Source organism: Lonchura striata, chromosome 3, assembly GCF_046129695.1.
Source record: "Lonchura striata isolate bLonStr1 chromosome 3, bLonStr1.mat, whole genome shotgun sequence".
Lineage (NCBI taxonomy): Eukaryota > Metazoa > Chordata > Aves > Passeriformes > Estrildidae > Lonchura > Lonchura striata.
Genome location: NC_134605.1, coordinates 94,450,449 through 94,467,771, shown reverse-complemented (window position 1 = coordinate 94,467,771; position 17,323 = coordinate 94,450,449). Strand labels below are relative to the sequence as shown.

The window sequence follows — 17,323 nt, the reverse complement described above, 5'->3', positions numbered from 1 at the left end:
CTCTGCCTGAAGGGATTAAAACTTACATCTTGTAATTCCTGGAAGAATGCTTTCTTCACCATCCTGGCTGTTTAGTGTTGACAAAGTCAGGCTCTTCCCAGCATCCAGGGAAGGAGTCCAAGAACCTATGAGCAGCCATGGCAAACAGTGCACCTATTCACTTTAGAAGCCTCAGGAGTCACACTGAGGGTGGATGGAAGGCTTGGGATTGTAGTTTTGACAGTATGTATGCAGAGCAGGAGCTTGGTAGCATATAGGCAGTTATCATCTAGATGGCTAGCTTAGATGGAGCCCTAAGAAAATATACTTAATAAAATATAACCTGTTGGAATATTAAATTACCATTGTAAACCTATCAATGGGAATTTCAATTTAGTTCTATTGAAGTCAGGGGACCTACTAGATATCTTTGTATAATTCAATGTAAACAAATCAGAATATAACCTTACCTCAGAGTCCGCATGCAGAAAAAGACACCAAACTCTTCATCTACCTCATATCACAGTTAATACCTTAATTGTACTTTGAGTCTATATTTGTGTTAGTAAATTTAAAAGTATTCCTGAGCATTGGAATTCAATTGTTTATGACATTTACTTGTCCTTGGTGCAGTTAGGGCACTTCCAGCTATCCCATTCTCAGAGTCATGGTAGAGTTATCTCATAAGAGGGATTAATGCAGTTTCTGCTAATGTCCACTGTCTTTTCAGAAGGAAGACAGCTACATAAACCATATTATTCAACAATTTGCTGGTTGTTCCTTGACAGCTAGTCTCCATGCCAGACATAACAGACATGTCTGGATACACCTAAGATAATAGAAAAGATGCAGCCTAGCATTCCTGACTTGAATTGGTGTGTACTCAAAACATGGGCTGCTCCTTCCTTACACAATGGTGACCAAAAATGACATGGAAACTGTAGCTGTAAGGAAGGGGAGAACCCATCCATATGTTTAGCTGAAATCCTCTTCCTTCATCTTTCCTTCGGGTGAAGGAATACTTCCAATGTAATCTTAGGAACAGAACACCAGGCTGTTTTCTGCCCGCCTCATTTTCCATCTTCTCTGTCTTAAATTGGTGACCTCAATGTGTCAATATTTGGAGTGACTAACATGTAAATACAGCTATACCAAGTTATGTCATGCAAAGGGACATTCTTTCTCGCTGTGGAACTGATTGTTCAATTTCTTTTTTTTTTTCCCTGAGTCTTAAGGTGACTGGAAACAAACCATGAAGCCAAGAGGAGGAAGGATTCTGGAAACCTGACAAAGAAGTCTTGCTCAGTCTTGCCTCTGCGTCTCTTTCTCCATTATGTGGTGTGTATGTTTCTAAATGTTTTTGTGCCTTGACTGTGAAGTTAGAGGCACGTGCCATTCGTGTATTGGTTTTGAGGCCAAATCTGTTACAGCGATTAAGCATTTGGGGAGCCGGGCGGCACGCCCCGGGCGGCCCGTGAGGGGAGCCCGCGCGCGCCCCGCCCCCGGCCCGCAGCGCTCGGCGCGCCCAGCGCCGCCTGGCGGCGGGCGGCGGCGGCGCGGGGCGCGCGCGGGGCGGCGGCCGCCGGGGGTCGCTGTTCCCGCGGCGCGCGGCCCCGAGAGGCGCCCGCGGGGCCGGGAGCGCGCCCGGCTCGGGGGGAGCTCCGCGGCCGCGGCTGCCGAGGCACAGGTTCATGCACACGGGAGAGTAAACACTGAGAGTTCCGCCGGATCGGGTTTCAGCCTCCCCCCGCCGCGCCCCGAGGGGCTGCGCGGGGTGGGCGGCAGCCTGCGTGTCCGCTGGGGAAGGGCGCTCGTTGGAGGGGCTCGGCGCTCTCCGGAGACTGCCCCGCGCTTCCAGTGCCCTTCGCTCGGGCTGCCGCCTCTGCCGAGGGCAGCTGCGGGAGTGAACAGGGCGCTCACTCCCGGCGATGGCACTGCCTTGGTCGTCGTCGTCGTCCTCCTCTTTCTCCTCCTCCTCTCCCGGCCCCGCTGGGAGCGCTTCCAGGCAGCAGCGCGTCGGGAGCCCAGGAAGCCGCCTCGCCACCCGGGACCGCCCGTGCCAAGAAGCGGCGAAGGAGGCGGCACGCCCGCTCCCTCCCTCTACCCAGACCCACTCCAGCCGCCTCTCTGCGGGCTTCCCGGCCGGCGGGAGCAGAAATAGCCTTCCCCTTCGCCAGCCGCTCGCCCCCGCCCCAACACCTCCCCTTCCCCGCCGCAGCCGGGCCCGGAGTTCCCGGTAAACAGGCGGCTTCCCCGCCCGCCCCCCGCGGGGCTGCGGCCGCGGGCCGGGGACCCGGCTGACGAGAGCTCCGCCAGGGACATCAATATTTCAGTGGCTCCTCAGCGCGGTTCTAATTAAAGGCTCGGGCGATGCGCGCCCCCACCCCCCGTCCCCATCTTCCCGCCGCCGCCCCCTCCCACTCCAAACACACACACTTGGGACCGTCTCCTTACGTCGGAGAGCAGCGAAGGAGTGACTGAGCCCTGCCCGGGAGAACCGAGCAGGGGGAGGGACGGGGGGACCGGGGCGGGAGGGGAGAGAGGGCGGGAAGGGGGGGCTTGTGCAAGCAGCGACGCTCCCGAGGTTGCCAAGTGGACTTTTATTGTTTTCCACCCACTTCCAAGTCGATACTATCTGCCGTCTCATGTCCGTCCTATAGCCTATATAAGCGGCTGCGCTGGGGTTGGCGGCGATGGAGTAGTTTGTGGATACGGCGGGAGCGCAGGGACGGGAGGGGGGCGGGCGGGCCAGCCGCGGAATACTCGGACTCCCTGCGGTTCGCGGGCTGCTGCCGTCCGCGGAGCGGCTCCCGGGGGGAAGACACCTCGGCATCTGGGACGGAGACACAGGTAAAGCGGCCGGCGAGCGCCGGCACCCTCCTTCCCCTCCGTCTCCCTCCTCACGCCCCCATCCCTCCCGCCCCGCCGGGCCGGAGCGCTGCGTGCGGCGGGGCCGGTGACAGCCCGCGGGCGGGAGCGGCCGCCGCCGGACCCCGCCGGGGCCGGCAGGGTGGAGCCGCCGCAGGAGCGGCTGTGTGTGAGGGGCGGTCAGTCGTCCGAAGGCGAGCGGCTCCGGGCATGATGCCGGCCGCCGCTCCTGCAGGGAAGGGGAGCGGGGAATGGACAGAGAAACGGGAGACTAGCGGCGCTGTCCCCTGCCCGGCCGGCTTGCCCCCGGCCGCGCACCTCCCGTCCCGCCTCTCCTGCCCGCAGCCCGGGCGCGGAGGCCCGCGGCGAGACCGGGGACAGCTGTCGCGGCTCTCCGGCAGAAACTTCGGGGAAAGTTGTCTCCCCTCGCCCGCGCTCCTCCGCTCCGCGGCGGGGCGGGGAGAGGCGGGGCGGAGCGCCCGTCCCGGCCGGGATCTGCTCCGCCGGGGCACCCCCGGCCCGGCCGCGCCGCGCTGCCCGCGGCGCTCGGCGGCGCTGCCCGCGGCGCTCGGCGGCGCTGCCCGCGGCGCTCGGCGGCGCTGCCCGCGGCGCTCGGCGGCGCTGCCCGCGGCGCTCGGCGGCGCTGCCCGCGGCTCCGCGCGGAGCCCCGCGGACCCCCCGCCCCGTCCCCCTCCGACAGCCCCCGCAGCGCTCTGTGCCCCGCCTGCTGTAACCTGCCAAGCGGTCGCCGCTCTTTCCTCCGCCAGTGTTTCCGATTTCACCCCCACGCGTCTCCCCACTTTCCACCCACCCCCAATTTTCTCTTCCAGTGAAACAGGAGACCTCACATAGCAGCGGATCCGTCCTCTTCATCCCCTCATGCTCTCTTCAGGTCGGACTGCAATGAGTGGACTGAGGTCTTCTGGGCTGCTGGGGCTTGTACTCTTAATGCTCTCAGCAGGATACTGCAAAGAAAAAACAGACTCCACAGATTTTAAGGACAAGCAAAGTCTGTTAAATCTCATCATGGAGATCATTCAGGAACTGAAAAGGTACCACCTGGAGAAGGACAGTGGGATGCAGTACTTGTCCAAGCACGACTATAACTTGGATCGAAGGGAAGTGGCTGACTACGAAGGGTACCAGGACGAGCAGAGAGTTGGTAAGTCACAGTCCGGTTTTTTTTTTCCCTAGGTGTCTCGGTGAGTGATATAGGGCATCAGGTTACTAATTTTGTATGAAGAATTCACCACTCGAAGTACCTGCAGATTCCCTTTGGTATCAGAAACAGACACAGATGGCAAATTTGGAATAGAAAACCTCTATTCACCTCTCAGAGTCTTTTACTCTCTGGATAATGAACTCAGCTGAAAGTCCAACTTCCTGTGGCTTTGAACAAAACCTAATCATATGGGAAAAGACTTAAATGGGCTGAGATCAAAGAAACAAGGGATGAAAACTTTTCCTGGAAGGTTACCACTTACTATCATATGCTTGGTTTAAATGTTTCTTGGAAATGACCCTAGTAAGAATTCTCCTGCAGGGCTGTAGTATGTCCTTAAAGATCTTACATATATAAGTCTTCCCTGCAGCTCAGCTTCACTGAACTGTTCTCCCTGCTTGTTAGTTCCTTTTGCACTCCAGAAGTAGCACCTTTGAAATACTAGGGAACTGAGACGGTCCTCTGTCATTCTGCAGGCTGTGACCAGTTTGGGACACTCCTGCAGTCATCCTTCTGCTGCTTTGATTGGCTCCTCTCTAACCAGCTTAGTTCGGTGATATACTTCTGTGTACCCAGTTGAAACTTGATTTGGTTTCTCCTGCCATGCCTAAGTTAGTGTTCCTTGTCACTCCCAAACCTCTGCAGTGTTACTGCTGCTCATCTGACCTCTCCAACTGAAAGTGACCTTCTGAATATTTTACAGCAAATACCTACTCAACTTTTCCCAAACTGGCTTTCATTTTGATAGTATGCTATTTAATTTGTCTTTATTGATATTTTAAAACTTCATTGTACCTTTTTTTCATTCTCATTCATACTCAAATATCCTCATAATTTGTATTTATTGGTGGTTGTCATGAAGATGTTGCTTCTCTATTTGGATGATTAATGAATACACAGAGGAAGACAATTCTGTTGTCAACACTGTGTCAACATTTTGTTTTACAAATGTGGAAGAGTCAAAGAGGCCAGACTAAGCACGGAACTGTGATGTGCACAACTCTAATCTCATCTTGGAACATGGGCATAATTTTTGGTCACCCTGTTGGTACGAAACATCTGGCTTGTGTAGAAGTTATCTACAAAATTAATAATCCTGCTTCAGAGCAGAGTAGTTGGTAGTGTTGTTATTGATTTTGAAGCAGGATTTTTCATTCTGTTATTATAATGGAGTTTTTCCCAGCAACTCTGAAAAGGAACTACTAGTTAGAATCTTTCACTTCAGTTTTGGCATCACTTGCCTTTGAGCTTGTCCCATGGGAAGTTTCTGAGTGAAGGATGTGTGTTTTAATGCTCTTCCATGACATAATTAGGTCAAATAGGATAAGGTCAATTTTACTTACACTGACTAAAGTTAGAAGTAAATGAAGAATGACTTTCGAGAAGTGTCTAAATTCACAAGTGAATCGGATCTGGATGGAAATGCTCTCTGCTTTATATCTGATAAGAGGTGCCAGGGGAATGAAAAAGGCTGCTCAGGCATTCATGGTCAAGTAAATAAAGCACCATATAGTGTATCATACATAATCAGCACTAAGCCATCAGCACAGAGTTTGTAACAGAAAGCAATCAAAGATAGCTGTAAATCAGGAAGTCACAAGCAGGGGTTAGGGCTAAAATGGATTTCAGTAAACTAGTTTCATTTTGCCATCTGCTGAACACAAAACACAAGGCGGTAAACCACAAACATAGGGAGCCAGAAGAGAGCAATTTGCTTGGAATAATTTCCTGTGAATTTTATTTACTACTGGAGGAGGGAGGGAATATTCCTGTAAGTAGATCAATCCAGTTTCATGATTACAGTAGAACAGTGCTTCTACAAACATACCTGGAACAGAATAGTGGTTACATTTGCATAAGGGAATTAGAAGACACAACCCCAGACTGGAATATATCATTGAGTCTTTATCACTCGTGTAATAGGAAAGAATTTAAATCTAGGTAAACTTCATAATGTAGTACATAGAGAGCTAAAATCTGACTCTTAGGTAATAGCCATTGTCATGAATGATTTCTCACCTAACAGACTTGTTCCATCAGTATTGTGTAAAGTGACCGCTTGCAGTTTGGCCTACTGCATGCAAAGGACTTCTGCCCTCTGTGCACCTGTCAAGACATAGTGGTGATGTTGCTGGACAGAATATTCCCTGTTCTCATACTATGCTTGGCAAGCATAGGTCCAGTACAGCAAGTAACACTATTTTTTCTTCTGTCCCACAGAAATAGTTCCCAGAGATCTAAGGATGAAAGAAAAGTTCTTGAAGCATTTAACAGGTATGTTTTAATTTTGCATTGGTATCCATATTTCATATACATACCATAAGCTACACTGCTCTACTTGTGAGCTGTGCTGATTCATAACTTATTTTTTCTTTATCTTTCAGGTCCACTCTACTTTAGCCCAAAATGTAGCAAACACTTTCATCGGCTTTATCACAATACGAGGGACTGTACCATCCCAGCATGTAAGTAACAAAAGCAGGCACTTCTCTAAAACTAGAGAGGAAACTCTGAAATTTATTAATCCTATTAAATATCAGTCATGATACAATGTCAGAATGCATTCCCTGCAAAGAAAAATTTGGACTGCACTAAAATGTACTGTCTACAGCTTTGCTAGAACAGCATCAGCATTACAGAGATGAAAATGGAAATAAAACTTTTTCATTGCAAATACACTGTGTAAAATGGCTGTAAACACTGCATCCTTAGGTATTGATGTATCTGCCTCATGGGTTCCAAACCATGTGTTTGTTTTTCATAGGAACATGGCTCGTCTCACAAATAATCTCATATTTAATTTTTAGTGCTGTAAATTCAAGACAGGATCACAAATCCAGGTGGGGTTATTTACTTTTCGTTGATTATTTAGGTAGGACACATTTTATAGACATTTTCTATTGTGACTATTCAGCTACCAATCTACCAGTGATGGTGACAGTGAATCTTTGCAACACTTGTCTTCAGTGAATTATAAAAGTATAACTTATTAGCTTAGGAGAAAAAAAGTGCTGATGGACACAACTAAGCAAAAGCCGCTTATGATACCTCATCACTGTTTGCAGCACAGCAGCACAGAGAATTAGATAAAAATCAAACACTGACATTTATCAGTCAGTAGATGTGACTCCAGATTCATACTGAGATGGACCTGTTGAGTAAGCAGATGCTATTTTAGTATAGCCTTTTCAGAATGGAAGCACACTTTATTTTACTTGTCTGAGGTCAACCAGTTGGGTCAGTAGCCGAGCTGGGAATAGAAACAAGAGTTACAGTTTCCAAGTTTCTAGTATTAATAAATATTTCAGCCCAGTGCATATTAAAGGCATATTTGGTAAGAATTGTGGACATTTTCTCTATTTGTAAGGCTTTAGATCAAGAATTCCTTGGAAAGACAAGGATGACAGGTAAGCAGATCACACTCTGTTTATATGGATGGAGATGTAAGTTGTTCATAACTTGTCTGTTCTGAACAAGCAATGGTCTTACTATGTTTTTCATAAGGATCACAACACAAACCTCATTTGGCTCAGCACTAATGAGTACTCCCCAAGCTTGTGAAGCTAAAAACTAGTTGGTCTTAAATGCTCTAAATTAGCCTTTACCTCCTGACAGGTGACACATCCACCAACATAATGTCTGGATAATGGAGGATATTTTGTATGAGTGGCAGTTATACCATAACTATGCTGTGAGTTGGGGTTGTTAACACTGCATCTCCAGAAAACATTCAATGTAGTTACTCATTAATGAAATAATGCCTAACAGAAGTGAACATCACCTACTGGGCTGGATTGACTACCATCTCTTTAAAGCAACTTTCTTCTAGGAAAATGAGACGAACAGCCTGCTGTAATTCTTCATGCACAGAACAATGTTACTTTCTGATAATATCCTGACTGCAAATTATACTGTTCCTTGGGTGTAGAAATCTGAAGACCAAACAGCAAAGAAACTAAAAGTGTCTCTGATGCTGCAGTGTGGTGGTAGACAGTACAAAAACATTGTGTTGGCATACTTTCTAGTACTTTGTACAGTGTAGTAGCATTGGTACCTGAAAAATAATTTGCTTTTCTATTGGTCCATAACCAACTTCTAAAATATTTTCTCTCAGTTTTTCATGTAAATGGAAAAAAAAAAAAACAAACCAAACCTTTTGAATAATTTATTTAGTTTTGCATTGGTTCTGTGTCTTGCCATGAATGCATCAAAAAGTTGAAGGTACCTAAAATATGAACACCTAACAATAGGACTTCTGTGGGAAAAACATTTTTACTAGTTTTAAGATAAAACTTCATGCTCCTATGAATGTTTATGATGTGGTCATCTACTTGGGCTGGACTTGAGATTTGTATGAATAGAAGATATTATTTGTCTAATTTAAGAGAGTTCCCAGGAAGAAAATTTATTGGAGAGTGGCATTACCTAATTTTAAGTTGACAGACTTGCTCATTGAAGGCTGGATTTCAAAGGTGGATGAGTACTATTTATTCTTTCTCTAATATGGAAATACTAGAGTCACATGTTTAGATCCTTCACAGAAGCACAGGCACAGATGTATAACTTTTTATACATACACTTGGAGAGTCTCCAAGCAGTTTCATACTGTTTGTTTACAGATAGAACACATGCAGAAGTCAGTTGCATAGTTAGACGTGCCATTAGACATGGCTTTTAGCTATTACCCAATTTTTACACATTCCACTTTAAGTCATAGGAGTTGATTTTCTGTTGCAAACCAGGGTATTTATTGAACTTTGCTATGACACTTACTTGCACACTGAAAACAATTTTGATTTTTAAAGGCAAATTTGATTACTTTGGTAATCTAGTCTTGCTTTTTATTCATACAGACTATAAAAGATGTGCCAGGCTTCTTACTCGATTGGCAGTAAGCCCTATGTGCATGGAAGGATAAAGGTAAGCTTTTTCTTAGCAGAAATGACATTCCACTGCATAGCAAAGCAGCAGATGTTGTGTTTCGTACATGAAAATTCATGGGAGTATAACAACAGCTGTCTTTTAGATAAGGTGTTCCCCTCCTAGAGGACCTGAAGTAAGTGGCTTAATCTGGCAAATTTTGGCATTAAGGAAAGGGTACCCCCTACTGGAAGTCATTACATAAACGTCCATGTGCATCATCTGTGAATTATTTATAGCAGCATACAGTTAGCAGATAGTGAATATGTTGTTACAGGGCAAAACACAACAGCTGTGGCTTATTTTTCAAGAGTTTACTCAGTACACAATTGCCTGTATCGGCAGCAGCAGCCACCCTTTTATGTGTGCAGCTGTAGATCTGCGCTGTACTCAGTAGTGTGAGTTAATATATACACAGCTATACACATCAAAGCTTTATAAATGCACATAGGTCGCAGGTGCTCTTATAGTAATTCACTTAAAATGTATTGATAGTAGTATTGATAAACTGTCTTCAAGCTATTTGGATTTTTTGGGATTTCTTTGTATACACCTCTCATGTCTAGAAGTTAATTCCCTCCTTCTTTGCCTAGATGGGCTATTTCCCACAAATACTAGGAAATTTCATTACGCACCAAAATACAAACAAAAGCCAATCAACCAAATCAAAAATTATTCACAAACTATCTGTAGAGAGCTGTAACATAAGAATACAGAAGGACTAATTTACGTTCTGTCCTCAACCTTTACCTGAGACAATATGGGATCTTGGACAAAGGGATAAATAATAACCATGTAAATTTGTCAGTAACAAATGCTGTCAAACCAAGATGATTTAACTCTGTGACAAAATACACATCTTGTGGAAGCAATTAGTGAGAAAACTAATCAATATTAAGTATTTTACTTTATTTTATGCATTGTACTTCACTCTCACAAGCAAGCTGGGGAAATAGGATCAAGATAAATGTAAAAATTACTGGGAAAAGATACGTAAGTAAGGTTTTTGTGCTTCATTGTCAAAACTGGAAAAACATACTGGCCAATGTCACACAGCTTCATTATGGATTTGATATATTTCAGTATTTTCATTAATAACTTGGGTGGTAGAATACTGTATTCATGTATTTCAGTATTATAGGACAAGCAACCATAATCAAGTACAACTGTTGTACTACTACAGTACAACCGTGAAATTGAAAATAAGTCAAATAGTCTAAAACCAGGATAACAGATAAAGAGCAGAATTATGAAGTCCTGCAGGATTATTCAGCTGCAGAAATACATTTGGTGACTAGTCAGATAGTGCTGTTGAAAACAGAGGCTATTGTGGATTGCAAACCAAGCAAGTCAGCAGTGTTACACTTGAAGAAAGTCAATACTGGAAAGTATAAGTAGAATCATTGTTTATGAAACTACTGACATAGTTATTGGAATGCTGTATTTAATTAAGGGCACCACACTTGAAGACATATGGGTCCTTCATGTATGAGTCCAGAGAAGAGCAACGTGGATGACCAAAGGCTTAGAAAACTCAGTATACTAGAATGGTTATAGAAATTTGGATTATTTAATCTAAAGAAAACATGACTGCAGGAAAATCTGATGGAGCTATTCAATTTCACTAAAAGTTTCTACAAGTCATTATCCAGTCTGGATAAATGAGACTTAAACTTTGCAAATAGGTGAATAATATTATTACCAATACTAATAAGCAGATACATAAGAGTGTGAAATTATTTTTTTCCCTTTGTTTAGAAAATTTTATCTGTATCTTAACAACCTACCATGTAAACATGAAATTGTAATATGAAAGAATAGCAACTAAAGTAGTTCACATCTCAAGCTGGGAGTCTATTTTAAAATATCCACCTGTCAAACAACTTTGCTTAACATATTTCAGTGTTAGCAACAACTGTCCACTTCTTTTATTAGACAAAAATAGACGTAGACAAAAATCAGTAGTGATAGCAGCCTCACTTTGCAGAAAGGAAAGACTATCCTCTCCCAAATACATCTGGAGATGCAACGGTGTCTCTGTAAAATTAAGCCTCTTTTCTCCTCAAGGCTTTTCCACTGCATCAGTTCAATTTGTGTGAAACAAATTAGGTTACCTGTTTTGTTCGGTATCTGATTTTCATTTCATTGCAGGTTTATAAGTGGGCTGTGCTATAGATGGACTATTACTTTGGTAAACTAGTAGTTTTGTTGGATTTTTCAGATCTGTGGACATCTATCAATGCTTAAAGATCAATTTGGAGAGAAGAAAAAAATACAAATCTATTTGTATTTGTACTTACAGCGCATTTTGGACTAGCAGAGCTTTAAAGCACACAAGACATTGAAACTCAGAGTTAATATCAAACAAGAAAATAATATGTGAAAACAGGAGTTAGACGTATTACTGTCACAACACATACCTATGTGGGCACATGTGTGTTTATGGTGCAACATGTCTTGTGGACCCTTAACTTTTTCTCATGTATCTTATATATATGTAACTGAGCTCCATCTTCTCTTTTTTTTAGAGTGTATGTTCCCTTAATGCCTGTCCTACAGACATGAGCAATGAAGGGACCCAGTAATAGCTCTTCAGCTTCTTGAGATTGCATGAATGAAGCCAGAGCAGCAAATTTGTATTATCACATCTCTCAGTAGGCCTTTTTGTTTGTTTTTTTTTCCCAGTCAGTCTGTATTCCCTGGCTGCCATCAGCACCATCTCAAATTAATTTTATTCTGTAACCCCTTCTTAAGGTCAACACAGCTGTCCTTGATGCTTCTTTTTTTTGTTCTGTTCTCCAGCCTCTTCTGCCAGCTTTGTAGTAGTTCCCATGTTCCATGCTTGCTTTGCTCTACTCAATGTAGATGCATCCCACAACTGTTACGTTGTCCATATCTGCAGTAGTTAAGAGATGCCAGGAGAACTTGATTCCTGAAGTCTTCACCTAAATAAAGTTCACAATTCAGATCATGAGCAGTTCTCATGACAGACAGTGATGAATCTGAAAACCCCTTTGACAGCATTTGTCACAGCCACTTTGGCAATAGTCATACAGATTTTACTACTTCAGTTTGAAAAGTGCAGGTGCTACTTTTGGTGTTCCATCCCTTTTCCATTGCCTGTTCTATACGTGTTTGCTAGAGGCCAACACTGATCTCATAACTTACTTTGAAAACTCCTTGCACTATGAAGAGAAGCTCAAGGACTAAGGACTGTGTTATCACATCTTATTACATACTTCTGTCTTGAAGATTCCTTCTAATTTCTGTACCGACAAATATTAATGGGATTTAAAAAACTTTGAGAGTATCTAGAGTTATTTCAAATAAACAAAGTTGCAAGTAGTTGGAGTCTCAGGCTACGCAGAGAAAGTGAGGTTTTTGTATTATAAAAAGTGTATTAAAGAAATCTACCAGTTGCTTGTTCCCTTAGGATGCAGATGCACATAATTAATATTTATATATACAGGTCAAATATTCATTGCAAAATTCGTAATACGCTTAAAACTGAAATTTCCTTTGGAACTCCAAAAAATCTGTGTAAATTCCTCAAGATGGCCATACTACTAATGCATGGGACAAATGCTGAAAACAAAGTTGCAAACTTAAAATTCTCCACTAAATATCCCATCCCCATACACCATATTATATATCAATTTTTTCAAATTATTCTTAGAGCAAGATATTTGAGCACTTGAATTTTGCTTAAAATATTTTGTAACAATGGAAACTACAGCCCTTAGTTGCATTCTTCCTTAGACTGCTGCTTTCTCAAGTGCATTGAAATGTCAGAAACTTCAATTCCGTAACAGTGAAGGTGAAATTGAGAGGATTGTGCATTATTCAGTGAAGGCATATTTTTTTCTAGAAAGTATAGCTTGATCTGTTTTACATAGCTACACAGGTCATGTTCAATCACATCTTCATGATGTCAGGAATTGGTTCCCAAGTTAACTAATTTAAGACTTCTCTCAGAACTACTGCTTTGTGCTAAAAAGGCAGCCAGTGTACATGGTTACTAGTAATGCATCATCCAGATTTATTAAAAGGCAGCTCAGTTTTCCTTGCAGTGAGATGTCTGTGACTAGCACCAGATAGAACATTAAAAGCTTAATAACCTTCAGTGCATGGATCTCTGTGATCACATTATAGCAGAATTCCACCAGACACTTGGTGTGGACACTTGGGAAAAGAATTTTTTTTATGTAAGCATGAGGAGGTTTTGCTACAAAATCCTACTGGCACAGTATTTTAAAGTTTATATTTCTGTTTAAACCACTAAATTCTTCCCATGTAGATTAGCTTTTTCTTAGAGAGTTTATCATCACGCACAGGTAATAACTGGAATCAAATTTGGAAAGCTGTAATATGCCTTTACAATAGCTTTCATTTGTGCTTTAAAAAATTTGCACAATTGGCTGGGGAGTTGTATAGCTACCTATGTTCTCAACAGAGGCTGTAGTGAAATTACATTCAGGATCTCCACTAAGATTACCCATCATCCTTATATGCATCAGTCTAGGAATATTGGGGTGGAACTTTAAAATTCCACCCCAGTATTTCTAGACTGGTGCATATAACCAACTATATGAAAAAAAAAAAAAAAAAGTAGAACAGATTTATCAATGCTAAAAACCTCGGGTCTGTTCACAGGTTTCTGAAAATGCCAGGGGTTTAGAAAACTGTGAGTTAGCTGATACAAAACTGTCAAGTCACCCATGCAAAAGCAGTTGTAGATGAGATGACAAATGAGCATCCTAACCACTCTTTTTCTTCCCCAGTGAGATGCATATTCCCATTAATAATGAAAAAAGTTTTTATTACATTTTTAGTGTTTAACTCATAGATTGTACCACACACTGATCAAACCAAAAGCATGTTAATTTCTTCTAAACATCACTTTTTAACATCATAATTTAAATAGGGTACAGTAGGAGCATACATACAGAAAATAAGCTAGACGAAAATGCAAGACAAGGAAAATTTACATGTTTCCCCCTCTAAGGAGGGATATTAAAAAAGGTAATTCTCCTATCTGCAAAGCCAGAAAAAACCCTAGATTGCATTAAGATTTTCTGTAACATTATTACATTTCCTAATAGCTTTTAAAAATTGCAAAACTAAATGTTTAAATACTACTAACAAGTATTTCTGTATGCACCAATAGCTTGATTTTCAATGCATTATATCAAGTCCAACTGACTTTGCATACAAATGATTCCATTACAAATTATACTTAAGCAGTAGAAAATGTAGAGAAGCTCAGAGTATCAGAGAATTCACACTGATCATGGGGAAGACAGTTACCTATGTTCAGACAGACAATATGGAAGTTTTAACTCTGAAAAATATCATCAGCAGAATTCTAGTATCAGATTATCACTGGTTTTTATCTCCGCCACAGATTTTTGATGGCTGCAAGACACTGAAGCTTCATCTGTGTCTGTTTGCATGTGAGAGTTTTCACTGTGTAGTTCCTACTGACTGAGAAAACATTGTATGTTTTTTATTTCTAAATAAGAACAATAACAGGCATAGAAACACTTGAAACTGGGTGGGCAGACTTGCAACATTCAGTGCTCACCTGTCTAGAAGAGGATAGATTTTTAGATATGTGTATGTGCAGTTACACTACATTTTCTTACAAGCTTTAAAGGTGTGGGGGAGTAAGGTCATGAAAACCTTCACTGCTCAGCTTTTGAATCAACATTTCTAGGATAGAGACAAAATACATACATAAGTAATGTGAAAACCTGTAATTTTATATTGGTGATTTTGATATCAGTGTCATAGGCATGACTGTGATTTCATTCCAATACACTCTTCTGGAAGACTTCAGGCAGCAAATTGTACCACTGCAGCTCCTGCTTTAGTTTGTGGTGGCTCAGTGTTGGCATGTTCCAGGGGCTATAGTTATACAACCAGCTCTTTAAAAGTTACTTCTATTTGTTTCCTTGTTTATATGAATTGGAGTTTCTTCATGAAAGGGCCCAATGAAATACCAAATCCTTCATAGATCCTTTAAACTGGACACACCATGAACAGGTCCTGACACCAAGGCATTTAGACAGCATTTTGCAATCTGTTAATGCTATTCCTGAGGTTTATTCACTTCTTGACTTCACAGATGCAGTCATTGGAACAGATTGAGCACATTTTTGATAGGTAGAACTGGATTTCCCTAGTGTCTATCAAAAATGAACAATCAGAAAAAATTATGCTTTCCAGAATTTTAGCATTGATTAACAAAGAAAGCATTAAGGTTACAGTCAGGCTGATATGAATTGAGGTAAATCTAAAATTCACTACTGATCTTTCCAAAGTTATTACTGAATTCTCCAGGTTTATTTACTATTTACTATGATAAACATATTCTCACATGTATGTACATATAAAAATGATGAAAGGCAATTTCTTCTTTCTTCTAATCCACCAGATGTTATTATCACGACAAGGAGCACCAAGAACCAAGAGAAGTGCCTTGGAAATCAACAGGGAAACAGAACTTACTACCTTTTAGCAAATTCCATTGTGAACAAGAGATTTATTTTTGCAGATTGACAGACTACTTCCCATAATTCTTTTAACATGCATTTTGTATGGCATCGACAGTTTGCAGATTGACATTCTTTACAGTAGTGTAACTGCCAGTAGTACTGAATGCTCCATACTTAAAATCACACTACAATTGATGTGTAATGCTGCCAAAAATTATGTAAACACAAATGTTTCACCAAGAAAATTCATGTTCTGTTGCTTAATTCTACAGTTTTAAGGAATGTTTGTTTGTATATCTAGAACTACTAAAGATCTGCTCCACAGTAGTTGTGGTCACTTGATATCCTTCGTGCTTATGCAATTTTTTAAAAGTTTGGTTAAAACAGACTTGCATTGGGGTCACATTGTACCCTGGAGTACAAACTGCATGATAAACAGGAATGTTATTTCAAGTAGATACACTTTTTGGGACAGTGGAGCATGGATTTTGTACACAAACACAAGCTGCCATTAATTTACTTTATATAATAAATGTATAAAACATTCCAGCGAATGTGCAATATGTAAATACTGTAAATAACAAGCATAAGTAAATAAAGTGTTTGGTATTAAGTTGTTCTCAGTTTGCTTTCTGATCACTGAATACAGGTAAACAAACTACCTCCCAGCAGCTGCTATAATTTATCCACACTTAAATCTCTTTCCACAAAGAGTTCACTTGTGCAAGACGGAAAGGTGCACTCACTTCAGAGTTCAGTAATCTGGACACCCTGGGTTTATGAGGACTGATAGATCTGTGTGTTTCAAACCCACAGAATGCCCAGACTACAAGGTTGCTCAAATTCTCTACAGCATTATAAAATTGAATATTTTTTAACACTAACAGATGAGCTGACGCTTTTGTTTGGGTTTTGATTTGAGGAGGGGCTTTTTGTTTGTTTTTTAATAATGTGCAATCTGTTCATGATACTGCAAGGCAATCTGATCAGGAAATATCCAGGAAATATTTTCAGTCTTGTAGAATTTTTAAGGAGTTACTCCAAAAATTTTGACGTACACTTCCCTTTCTTCCTTAAATCAGATATTGAATCCAATTGTCACTGGCTGACTCAAACAGGAAGAAAAAATTTATGTGCAACCTATAAATCCATGTATTGGATTTGCATGGCCAGGTTTTGGTAGTGGAGGGGCTACAGGGGTGGCTTCTGTGAGCAGCTGCCAGAAGCTTCCTCCATGTCCAGCAGAGCCAATGCCAGACAGCTCCAGGATGGATGGGCTGGGCCAGTCAGAAATGGCAACACCTCAACCATAACACGGTTGAGAAGGGAAAAGTTATTGCACAGTTGTAATTGCAGCCAGAGAAGAGAGGAGTGAGAACATGAGAGGAACTCTCAGAGGCTCTGCAGACACCAGGGTCAGTGCAGAAGGAGGGGCAGGAGATGCTCCAGGCACCAGAGCTGGGATTCCCCTGCAGCCCACGGTGCAAACCATGGTGAGGCAGCTGTGCCCCTGCAGCCCGTGGGGATCCACAGGGATGCAGAGATCCACCCATGGAGGACCCCCATACGAGAGCAGGTGGATGCCTGGAGGAGGCTGTGACTCTGTGTGAGACCTGTGCTGGAGCAGGGTCCTGGCAGGGACCTGCAGGCTGTGGAGAGAGGAGCCCATGCTGGAGCAGGGTTCCTGGTGGGACTTGTGACCCCGTGGGGGACCCACGCTGGAGCAGCCTGTTCCTGAGGGACTGCACTCTGTGCAAGAGTGAGCCACACTGCAGCAGTCTGGGGGGGACTGGTGCCTGTGGGATGGACTCACGTTGGGGACGTTCAGAGAGAACTA

General features: G+C 42.7%; 1 protein-coding gene across 2 annotated transcripts; it reads left to right on the top strand.

Moving 5' to 3' along the window:
* The first annotated feature begins 2,567 nt into the window (after positions 1 to 2,567).
* Positions 2,568 to 15,790, top strand: ALKAL2 (ALK and LTK ligand 2). Of its 2 annotated transcripts, XM_021551259.3 has the most exons (6): positions 2,568 to 2,829; positions 3,678 to 4,009; positions 6,290 to 6,343; positions 6,454 to 6,534; positions 8,923 to 8,989; positions 15,426 to 15,790. In XM_021551259.3, exons 2-5 carry the CDS (start codon positions 3,727 to 3,729, stop codon positions 8,985 to 8,987), a joined length of 483 nt encoding a protein of 160 aa, XP_021406934.1. In that variant the 5' UTR covers positions 2,568 to 2,829; positions 3,678 to 3,726; the 3' UTR covers positions 8,988 to 8,989; positions 15,426 to 15,790. The 2 variants fall into 2 exon arrangements, with proteins under 2 accessions (XP_021406934.1, XP_077638525.1); XM_077782399.1 differs by lacking the exon at positions 2,568 to 2,829 and having other exon boundaries at positions 3,580 to 4,009.
* Positions 15,791 to 17,323: the final 1,533 nt, after the last annotated feature.